This window comes from Callorhinus ursinus, unplaced genomic scaffold (assembly GCF_003265705.2).
Source record: "Callorhinus ursinus isolate GAN/ISIS: 27379988/994484 unplaced genomic scaffold, GSC_fseal_2.0 scaffold12, whole genome shotgun sequence".
Lineage (NCBI taxonomy): Eukaryota > Metazoa > Chordata > Mammalia > Carnivora > Otariidae > Callorhinus > Callorhinus ursinus.
In genome coordinates this window covers 59,122,009-59,134,446 of record NW_027397074.1, presented here as the reverse complement: position 1 = coordinate 59,134,446, position 12,438 = coordinate 59,122,009, and the positions used below count along the sequence as shown (strand labels likewise).

Genomic DNA, 12,438 nt, shown 5'->3' with positions numbered 1-12,438 from the left:
ATATTTTGGCAGTTGAGCTGTACACATCATTTTTAGAATGAGAAATGTGCAGGTGTACGTGTTTTCCTAGTGAGTAATTTGAACTCCACTCCCTGCCACTGTTTGGCAGTATATTTTTTCCATAACCTGCCATCTCTATCACAACAGACCTACTTGCTGAGTGGTTATTCAGTTGCAGTTTTTTGTTTTAAGATTTATTTATTTGACAGAGAGACACAGCGAGAGAAGGAACACAAACAGGGGGAGTGGGAGAGGGAGAAAGCAGGCTTCCCGCCAAGCAGGGAGCCCAATGTGGGGCTCGATCCCAGGACCCTGGGATCATGACCCGAGCAGAAGGCAGACGCCTAACGACTGAGCCACCCAGGTGCCCCTCAGTTGCAGTTTTTAACAAAATAAGTAAAATATGTCTTAATCGGATTCAGGCATCTATCTTACACATTGCCATTACTGAATTAGTTGTCATCTTGCCTCAACCAAAAGAGGACATACTCATCCTTTGAACAATAATGGCTATTCCACAAAGACACCAGTTATGCTACTCTGGGAGGGTACATGTTCACAGAAAAAAAAAATGTACTTTATTTTTGGTAGAGAAAAATGCCAATAATAGGATCATCTGCAAACAACAAACCAACATAAACCTCACTGCAACATGGAACTGCCAACATTCAAGGACAAAATCAGTGCTCCACCGCCCCCCCAAAGTAATTTCCCTAATCTGTTTGAAGCAGCATGTTCTCTAATATTTACAATGGAACCACTTACAGATAGCACCTGATTTTTTTTTTTTTTTTTTAGAAAGGAAAACAATGGTAACCAGCTTGGTCTATGAATTACAGTCCTTTACAAAAATCATCCCTGTAAATGACTGGGAAAAACAAAGTCCTCTATTCTTGATATGTGAAAGCTTTGTATACTTCATGGCTTGGACTATTCTGAAACTAAAGAAATTTCCCAATTTGCCACCATATGAAATAGTGGAAGCTGACTGAGGCTCAAATGTCATAAGGAGTAACATAAATTTATTTGAAAATTTGATTACATGTTTTATTACATGTTTGTTTATTACATATTTTATGACACAAATCAGGATGCAATTCACTTAATGTTTCACTTAGATAACAGAAGAAGTCTGAATATCTATTTTCAAGCTACTGCAAAAGTGAACTTCAGAGTCATGAAACCCAAGTTCCTGTCCACATTACCTGTACTATCTGTGTTACATTAGTCTCTTCCTTTCTCTGGACATTTTCCTCACTGATAAACCAAGTGGGGGCAAGCTGATCTTGAAGGTCCCCTCCAGTGCTAACATCTTTGTTTATATGATCTGAGTCTGAGGAGTCTCCTGACAGAGGCTGGAGATTCCTTTGGCAATTGTCCTGGCCCACATCCTGCCACCACAATAGGCATTTTCTCCTCAGGGGGCTGCAGGTCAGAATAGTGTGAGTTCAGAAGACTATCTGGGTAGAGAGGGTCAGGTTAGAGAACCACGCAAGTGATTGCATTCCTGGTGGGAATAATCTTGAGTCGCAATTTAGATCAGCCTCCCAGAGAAAACTTAAGAAGGCTGAAAAGACCTGCTGGGAGCATATCTGGTCTTTCATAAGATCTTCCATACCAAAGCTCAACATCACTGTGGATGAGTCTAAATCCTTTCGGCATTTCTGTCCTACCTGCATACCCAGGACAGAGCCAGATGCGTCTAGAAAAAGGGAAGTCTGCCCAATACTTAGACCATGAAAGAAAGTTCAGGTGAAAACAAGAAACTTTGTTCAGGCTTGCAATTACAAGGCTACCTTAAAAACTACACTTCTCAGTCCAAAGCACAGTTGTTTCTTCTGATAATAGTACATAATTAGTTGATGAACTTCTAAGGTTACATGATTTTCTATGACATGTGGTCAGCAAAATCATCACCATCATCATCATCTCAAGTTGTTTTAAATATATTTTATGCCTTTATCCCAGGAATACTGGGACATTATTTGAGAAATATTGAGAAGTTAAGATTTCTCAATACTGAGAAATTAATAGAGTACCAATAGACTATAGAAGAACCTATGATTATCTCAATAAACAACCGTAAAGAAATCTGGTAAAATTTCAACACCAGTTTCTGCTATATGTTCTAAATATACTTGAATGTAAAGATGTTTCATCAACCTGAGAAATTCTCCCTCAAGACAACAATCAGCACCTAATTAATTAATACTAATAAACGAAGTAATAAAACTCTAGAAGCATTACCTTTAGGGTCAGGCAAACACAAACAATAGGAATACTGGTTATTAGAACAATTTAACATTTTCCCAGAACTTTTAGTTGATACAACTCAAGACAAATGATCAATGTATAATTATTATAAAGAAGTGAAAAGTATCATTATCAGCATAGGACTATCCATAGAACAAATTTAAGTAAATCAAGAGTTTAATAGGTAGAAGTTTAAAAAATAACTATACTAAGAAAATAAATTTCTATATATCAAGCATAATATTAAATAAGTATCTCATTAACATAACAATTGATGTAATAAATAAAAGACATTATAGGTGCGCCTGGGTGGCTCAGTCTTTAAGCGGCTGCCTTTGGCTCAGGTCATGATCCCAGAGTCCTGGGATCAAGCTCCGCATCCGGGCTCCCTGCTCAGCGGGAAGCCTGTTTCTCCCTCTCCCACTCCCCCTGCTTGTGTTCCATCTCTCACTCTTGCTGTCTCTCTTTCAAATAAATAAATAAAATATTATTTAAAAATAATAATATTAAATAAGTATCTCATTAATATAACAATCGATGTAATATAAGAGACATTATAAATACCAATAATTTATATATATATACTTTAAATATATTTGACAAACATTCCTAAGACATAGTTTAAAATCTTAAATAAAAGTCTTAAGGACTTAAAAATTAGCTATAAAGAAAAACCGAATACTATGAAAATTAGCATTCTCCTCCATTTTGTAAGACTAACGCAATCTTCATCAGAATTTCAAGTAGATTCTTTGGAACTGAACTTTCAGCACCAAAGTAGCAGGGATTGTCTGTCTTAGTTTCTACAACAGTCCCAACATGATGCACAATACCTACCACGGAATATCCACCCAGCAAATATTTGTTGAATCAATGCATAAAGGATTCTAAATTCCATTTGAAAAAATTAGAAACTAGGGCGCGTGGGTGGCTCAGTCGTTAAGCGTCTGCCTTCGGCTCAGGTCATGATCCCAGAGTCCTGGGATCGAGTCCCGCATCGGGCTCCCTGCTCCGTGGGAAGCCTGCTTCTCCCTCTCCCACTCCCCCTGCTTGTGTTCCCTCTCTCGCTGAGTCTCTCTCTGTCAAATAAATAAATAAAATCTTTAAAAAAAAAAAAAAAGAAAAATTAGAAACTAGTCAAGAACATTTGGGGGATAAGAAAAATGTGAGAGTGTTTACATTACTGCATATTAAGTCATATTATACAGCTATTATAATATGTGGCATGACAAAGAAATAGAGAGATTTATCTGTGAACAGGTCCAAGTACATGTAATAATTTTATATATAACATGGCATTTTAATTCAGTGGAGAAGGTATAGATTATGCAATAAATGATGAAGAAACTGGATACTCATTTTTAAAATTAGGTTTCTATCTCAAACATACACCAAATTAAATCCCAAATTGATTGGATATTTACATGTAGAAACAAAAATATTTGGTTAGGAAGGACTTTTAAAAATGTCGGATGACAAAAGCAGAGAACAAAGGAAAAGGTTTATAGATTTGGCAGCAAATTTTTAAAAATTAAAACTTCTAATTGTTAAGAAAATAAAAGGTAGCAGTGCCTGGGTGGCTCCGTCGTTAAGCATCTGCCTTCAGCTCAAGTCATGGTCCCAGGGTCCTGGGATCAAGCCCCATATCAGGCTCCCTGCTCTGTGGGAAGCCTGCTTCTCCCTCTCCCATTCCCCCTGCTTGTGTTCCCTCTCTCACTGAGTATCTCTCTGTCAAAAAATAAATAAAAATAAAAAATAAAATAAAAGGTAAAAACTCACTAGAAACAATAGGCTGGGGAAAATATTTTCTCATTTATCAAAAAGAAAAAGATAAGTACAAAAATAGACCAAAAAACACAAAAAGGCAGTTGCATATACAAAAAGAAATATAAATGCTTAATTAATATATAAAAACTGTTTAAATTCACTGGAAACTCACAAAAGTAATGCAAGTAAAAATAATAACATACTCTTTCTCACTGAGTGATTTGGAAATATTTTTTAAGTGATAATACCTATTATTGGTGAGGACTGAATTTGCACACTTTAGTAGCAAGAAAGTAAATTAGTACATCTTTTCTGGAAAGCAATTTGAAAATCTGCAAATCTGCTAAAATTAGGTTTTAAAGGGATGTGCATTGAAGGACTGTTTATAATTATGAAAAATTAGAGGCAATATAAATATTTAACAATGGGGAACTGATAAATTATGGTACAGCCACATGATTCATTAAACATTAAGGTGACTAAGTAGAAAAGCATCTAATGACATGAAAAAGCATTCATAATACATTAAGAAGAGAAGCAGATTTATAACACATTATATAAAGCAATGATCACCCTCTATTAAGTAGATATTCCCATGGGAAAAAAAAACTGGATAGACATCAATCTATCAGTAATTATCTGATTACTTTCATGGTCACAAAAAAATACTTAAAAGAAAAATACAATTTTGGATAGAAAATTGCATATAACTTGCGATAATTAATAAATGAGAAAAAGAAAACATGCACACAAAAACATAAAAGAAAGTAAACATACATGCAGATATACACCTATAACTTTTCATAAGATACAAAGAGTACTGGCTTATATACCAAAACAAAGGCTTAAGATTCTGCTTTTCACAGGGTAAACAAGAGTGTCAAATTTTTGTTTATCTTGATACACTAGAGCCTGATGGTAATTTTTGGCTTTATATACTAAGTGCTAAAGGAAGAATTTTTCCATATTCAGCATAAAAAATAACACCTATTCACTGCCACAGTTGTTTGTAGTCTTTATAAAAATGTTTGTATACCACACCAAGAATAGAATCTCAAAAAATATTGAGATTCTGTCTACCTCTGAATCGTGTTTTTAGATTCAATGCCTAATACAAAATGTTTTGCTTTTGCTATTTTCCTTTTAGGGTTTATTGACTCATTAACTTATCAGCAATGCCCTCACTAGAAATCTAAGCTATATTCTTCATGTTTTATAAGAAAAAGTTCTTGGATTTGTTGAATAGCAGGAATCGTAGGTTTAATCCAGAAAATGTAATAATGGAAGATGTGTTAAAATATTAATTTTAATTTCTGAAGTAACCCTTAGAATCTAGCTATCATTTTTAAACACTAGGAAAACATATTCCTGCGCCCTATAAAAATCAAATGGATGCCTTAAGATTGCTTACAGCATTTAGAGGGAAATGCAAATGATATGAGTATTTGTGCAGGTAGGTAGATATTCTATTTAAAGATACAGTAATAGCTATCATTTACGAAGCACTGGTTATGTACTGGGATCTATTCAAGTTTGAATAACTCGCCCAGTGTCACACAGCTACTAAGTGGTAAAGCTAGGCTTTGAACCAAACATTTGACCCCAAAGCCTTCTTCTCATTCATAACCATAAATTGAATTTTTTTAAGATTTTATTTATTTATCTGAGAGAGACAGAAAATGAGAGATAGAGATCACGAGAGGGAAGAGGGTCAGAGGGAGAAGCAGACTCCCTGCTGAACAGGGAGCCCGATGTGGGACTCGATCCCAGGACTCCAGGATCATGACCTGAGCCGAAGGCAGTCGCTTAACCAACTGAGCCACCCAGGCGCCCCCATAACCATAAATTGAAATGGAAAAGTTATAACACGACCTGTTTCTCTCTCAATTGACCATCAGTGCAAGGATTATGATTAGTTCAACATCAACTCAGCAAATCAAGTTATAAGTTTAGATCACTGTGATTTAAGATGACAGCTACTTCTCTAGGACCCATATCATGGACACATAATTTAAAAGGTTGAAGAGATCATAGAGATCAAACACTTTACTCCAGCCCCTTTCACCATATATTCAAGGAAACTGAGATCCAGACAAGTTCTCTGCTTTGCCCCTAGATCATAAAACGAGCTTGTGGCAATAAGGCATGAGCATGCCCTAGGGGAATTAAGGGGAAAAAAAAAATCCCACTTTTGAAAAAAAAATACCTATTTGAGTGCATCACATATATTTTACTTTATTTCACCATATTTTATTCATTAGTCACTACTGGACACCGGTTAGCTACAAGCACTAAAAACGCACCATATTCCTACCAGGAGTGGGAGGCCTGGATGCCCACATAGCCAGTGTAAGTTTTAAAAAATATGATCACAAACAATTCCTAATTTACACATCAGTTTTTTCCAAAATTCCATATGAAAGAACAGGAGATGAATTTTGTCTTAGATACAATATTCTACTGGATATGCTTTTGGATTCCTACATTAGCCTTCAAGGCAGGGTGCCTTGGTGGTACAGTTGGTTAAGCCTCCAACTCTTGGTTTCAGCTCAGGTCCTGATCTCAGTATCATTAGATCGAGCCCTACATCAGGCTCCATGCTCAGCATGGAGTCGGCTTGAGATTCTCTCTCCCTCTGCCCCTCCCACTCCTGTTCTCTCTCTCTCTCTCTCAAATAAATAAATAAATCTAAAAAAAAAAGTACATACACTACTAGGGGCACCTGGGTGGCTCAGTGGGTTAAGCATCTGACTCTTGACGTAGGCTCAGGTCATGATCTCAAGGTTGTGAGATCAAGCCCTGTGTTGGGCTCTCTGCTCAGTGGGGAGTCGGCTTGAGATTCTTGGATTCTCTCGCTTCCTCTTCTCCTCCCCACTGCATTTGCATGACTCGCTCTCTCTCTCTCTCAAATAAATAAATAAATCTTTTTTTAAAAAGTACATATACCGCTAAATGCTCTTAGAACACTGTTCTGTTCAAATAGTATTCAAATAATACGGTACATAAAAACCCAACCCACCTGTATAACAAAGTTTCTACAGAAAAAGAGGTAACATCTCCTACTGCCTTCTTGGAAGAAAAACAGAGTCCTTCTTAGCCGTATCTTTGCCCTCTCCATGCACCCTGTCATCTGCTTCTCTCCAGTAGTCCTGGGAGGGGTGCCGGAGGAAGACACGGAAAGTTAACACTAGTTAAGCTACTTTGGGACTTTCCAATATACCTCTAGCTACATTTTGATCTCAGTGGGATTCCCCCCATCGCTTCTATTCAGGAGCTCCTCAGCCCCGATGAATCTGCCTACTTCTCTTTTCATAACTATTCCTTCGACCTAGGCTTTCTCTTCTCCCACAACCCTGCAAAACCTTCACCTGGGAGCTTTTAGAAATGCAGAATTTTAGGGTCTCACCAGAAACCTCCTAAATCAGAATCTGTAGCTCAGCTAGATCCCTGGGTCACTGGTATGCATATTAAAGTTTGAGAAACACTGCTCTATGTCATTAAGAGTTAATATTTATTTTTATATGTTTTTAAATTTTTCCATATTATCATTAAGAACAAAATCAAACTAAAAAGTTCTCTCAGTGTGGGCTACCCAACCCCTCCCCTGAGATTCTAGCAAAGGTCAGATGCATTCAGTGATAATGGTGCTTGTCTACCTGAATCAGAATCACCTGGGGACCTTGATGAGGACACTAGTATCCCAGGGCCCATCCCAAACCAATTAGATCACATTACCTGGCATGGGGCTACTGGATACTTTAAAGAGTGATATAAAAATTCCTTTTATTTCAAAGAAATCTAAACCCCAAGAACTTCCAACTCTGTTGGAACTGAGGGAAGGTGTAGATTGCCTTCATTCGGGTAGAGAGTAAAAGGAAGTATGTTTTAGAGATGGGGGTTCTATTAGGGAGTAGAAATAGGATATAGGGTGAGTTTAGGGAATACAGCATACAAGTCACTGCTGGGGTTAGAGAGGGAGCTACATTTGGGGAGAGGTAGGGGTGGGAAGGAAGATGAGAAAGGGGTCCTACCTAACAGGTATCTAGAAGGAGATTTGCTGGAGCTAGCTGTCCCTAGGTAGCCAAGCATGTGAAAGGGAAATACATAAGTCAAAGCCTACTCCAGGGACTATCTGTGTGCAAAATTCCCCAAAACACTCTCTTTTCCTTAGCAGTAGGCTTGTATTCAAGTCCCTACTCAATGTCTTTGTCAAAACATAAGGGACAAAGATCTGCAATACAGACATGGGACTTGGGAACTCGAGCAACATTAGTACTAGGACTTCTACTCTATGTCCTTAACCTTCTTGGGGTTTAATGAATAAAAGGCGTTTGACCCAAGTTGCACTGACACACATCTCACCTTGGTAATGGAAATATGCCCAGAGCTGCCTCGGACTCAAGAAGGGATCACCATCTTCTCTCAGTAATCTGCTTACAGAACTCCCTCCACTTGGCTTGCCTCTCACTATCCTTAATTGACTCTCATGCTCAGCTTTCCAACAGCCTGTTTCTCTTCTATGCTAGGAGTCTTAAATGTGAAAGATAATGTTGTATCTGGCTGCTGAGCCAGATGGAGGGAAAAAAAACAAATACATAGCTAATGAAGAGAGGCCATAACTAATATGATTTAAAATTACAGCAACTATTGCAGAGAGACAAGCTCCTTTATGATGGCATTTCCTTTTTTTCTTAACCTTTCACAGTCAAAAGCAAATTTCACAGTACTTTTTCTACCAGTCCTGAAACCAACCAAACACTCTTTACATCACAATTATCCTAATTCAGAGGGACTAAGGATGTACAGGACATTTTGAAAGCATGTCCACCTTTTACCAAGAGTAGTGTTACAGCAATTTCAAGAATCCTCGCTCATTCCATGAACTTTAACAATTACCAAGCTGATACACACAGAGAAAAAAAAGAATGCCCAAAAAGAATACCATCAAAACTAAGGCATTGGTATAAGTTGTTTAAAATGACAGAGGTCTTATAAGAATGGCTACATTTTCTTCCTTCTTTTCTTCTGTAAGTGACAAAAAATATGGAGTCCTGAGATGAGGCACCCTGAAAAGCTGTATTCGTCTTACTGACGACATGGTTATCTAAATTCTTTAAGACTTAAATCTTCAATGTTTTCACTACTTAAAACTTCACAACTGGAGAGCCTGGGTGGCTCAGTCCTTAAGCGTCTGCCTTCGGCTCAGGTCATGGTCCCAGGGTCCTGGGATCGAACCCCAGATCGGGCTCTCTGCTCAGCGGGAAGCCTGCTTCTCCCTCCCCCACTCCCCCTGCTTGTGTTCCCTCTCTCACTGTGTCTCTCTCTGTCAAATAAACAAATAAAATCTTTAAAAATTAATTAATTAATTAAAACTTCACAACCTCAGTGAGGCCTTTTCTCTGTGACAAGATTGAGAAACCTTCAGCCTCGCCACACCTGTACCATGACCAATGGTAAATGTAAATTTACCATTGTAAATTTTTCTCTCCATGCCTTCCCACCACACCTGTTTCAGCTGCTTTTCCCATCCGCCCTTCTTCTCACCAATATTCTGATGATTATCAGTCGCAGGTGAGCTGGCAGAAATAAACTCTGCCCTTCAAACGTGCCGATGGTTCCAGACCTGCAGCCCAGGGCTCAGGTTGGCTGGAGAGCACCTCATCCCTCACTCCCACCCATGGGAAAGCCTTTCAGATGCCTTTTGCTGGGATAGGTTTAAGACTTGAGAAGTTTAAGAATAAGTCCTTCTCCACACCCACTCCATTCTTCTACCCCTTAATTTTGTTCATAAGTTTGACCCTAGCACTACTGGCCCTTGGGCGGGTTTCCCACAGTTCCTTCTGGAGTATAAGCGAGGGAGACGATTCTCTTTGGTCCCCCTATCCTGCTTCCTCCTGTGAACTTTCTGCAGCTTTGCCCCAGAGGTGACCCTGGAAGAATCCTCAACCCTTCAGCTTCTGTTAACCTGGGTCTCCTGAGAAGATGCAAAGAAACCCGGCAGACCTAAGACTGGTTACCAGAGACACCATTCTATCGAGTAGCTAAATACAGTCATTACAAATAGAATGAGATGGCAATTATAATCTGATATTGCAGAAGGGTCATAGACTTTGGAGCTAAAGAGACCTGTCACTAAAATTTACCATATGTGTGACTCTGGGAAGTTTCACAATTTCCCCGAGTTTCAATTTCCTTTCCTGTATATTGGAGATAATAACATCTGTTCCATGGAGTTACCAGAAGAATTAAATAAAACAATCTGCATAAAGGGCTTAATGCTGAACCTGGAATAGATTAAGTAAAATAAACATTATACTCAATAAATATTAAACTATATTCGGTCGTGGTTTTGTACACACAATCGAAAAAAAATCGATAATTATGCTTATGTATCATCTTAATTTTCACAGTTAGGTAAGTGCTTTTGTTTGCATGAAACTTCGATGCTGCTGGATAAATTATTTCAGAAGCCAGGGCATAAAAGGTGCTGGATCACGCGCCCTCTCTTCCTGCTTCTACTCAGTAGTGCTTATGTTAATCGATGGAAGCAGCATGTGATGGAGACCATGATTGAGGGGAGAGTGAGGACTGCCAGTCCCGCCGTAGTCTCAGTCATGACATCACAAGTGTTGGAAGTATCATTCACTTCAATCCAACAAGAACTCATTGAGAATGTTGCATTCTTATGTATGACCAGAGTGAATTGTACCTCTATACACTGACTCAAATGTATACAGTATAATCATTAAGACAACCAACAAAAGTTTTTAATTAAGTCAAATAGAGCCAGATGCTATGGATAAAAAATTGTTTCCCAAAGTTCTGAGTGCTCTCAGTGAGAAAAATCACCTCAAAGACATCTTAAAAGATAATTAATTCTTGAGCTGCCTTACTCATACTTACGAACAAAATATTTTCACCCCCAAACTGTTGCAGGTTTCTATAGGAATAGAGAGGTAGAAAGATTAGATGGACGATAGGTAGGTAAATAGGTAGGTAGGTAGGTAGGTAGATGTGGGTGGATGCAAGGATGGATAGATGGATGACAGATAATTTCAAAAGTCAGAAGAATTTTTCCAGGTGATTGTCAAGAGCATTACAAAACGTTCTGGATCTAAATGTGATCATCTTTGTCAAGATAAATTTTTTAAATGCATTTTTTTCTTGGTTTGTACAAACTACAAACTCTTAAAAACATGCTACCTGAATGGCATCTTTTGGGGAGACACTAGACACTACGGCGCTGCTAATTCTCCAATGCATGCAGACCAGTATGAATACAATACATATGAATCCAGACGGTACTTCTACCAAGGCAAATATTGTACACAGCCTTCACTTAAGGACTAAATAAGTTTTCAACCCATCATTGCCTTTTACAGGTTACAACCAAGGATATGAAATGATGCTCTGGTGATATAAAAAAATAATAGATCCGAGTCACATTTAACAGCAGCTGGGAAACATCCCAGACTACACTTAAATACCAGAAAGCCTGGGGCTTTCAGGCCTGGAGCTGTCTTCTCACTGATGGAGATGTTAAGAAACTGAGAAAATATATCACAACCGTACCTCGCTGCCAAATTTTAAATTTTTGCTATTTTTTCTTGAAACTCAGTATGCAGATATGATTTCAAAATATCACAGATATCCATGTAGATAATTGGCTAAACTTGACCTCATTCTTCTCCTGACATTGTATCTTGAAATTCTACTGTCAAATACAGAAAAATAAATCATCAGCAATCTCATATACTAGTAAGATAACATGATTTGGGATCATAACAGAAAATAAACCTCTTCAAAGAAATTTATTTTACTGAACCTATTTATTTATTTATTTATTTATGAACCCACTTTAAATTGTAGATTGCCACCTGCATTTCAGGACACCTTAGTGCATTTTTACTTGTCTCTACTAGAGTTTTAGTGGTTTCTTTGTATTTGGAGTTGAATTAGTCCTTTTATCTGAACACGAGATTACCCTAGTCATAAAAATGAGTATAATTTATTTGGATTAATAAAATCATAATAATGAATATACTTATTATCCATAATGAATTTACAAATGAGATCCTTACCCCTAAATATAATAAGATTCCATAGAACACAAATCTCCAGAAAAAGCATCGCCGGAGGGCATTAATGAGTTTGGGGTTTTTCTTTGATGCCAGCTCTCTGTCCCATTCTCTGCAAAAGAATAAAAAGCGGGACCAATAAGTTGCATGTGCAAATATTTGAGTTTTAGTCTCACAAAGACATCTAAGGAGATTAACCCAAGTGACTGAAGAGACCAAAAAAACCTTGTGGAGACCTTCCAACACCAACACTCAGATATTTGGCAGAATTTGATGCATCCCCATATATCAATTTTCGGGAAGTTGACTTCATGACAAGGTCAGATGTTATGTATTAAAG

At 37.8% G+C, this 12,438-nt stretch overlaps 1 protein-coding gene across 1 annotated transcript in view; it reads right to left on the bottom strand.

Moving 5' to 3' along the window:
• CFTR (CF transmembrane conductance regulator) overlaps positions 1-12,438 on the bottom strand; it is a 166,168-nt gene that overhangs the window by 122,280 nt on the left and 31,450 nt on the right. The window contains exon 3 of the mRNA XM_073899110.1: positions 12,102-12,210. Coding sequence (XP_073755211.1) covers positions 12,102-12,210 — 109 coding nt within the window. The remainder of the gene's footprint in view (positions 1-12,101; positions 12,211-12,438) is intronic.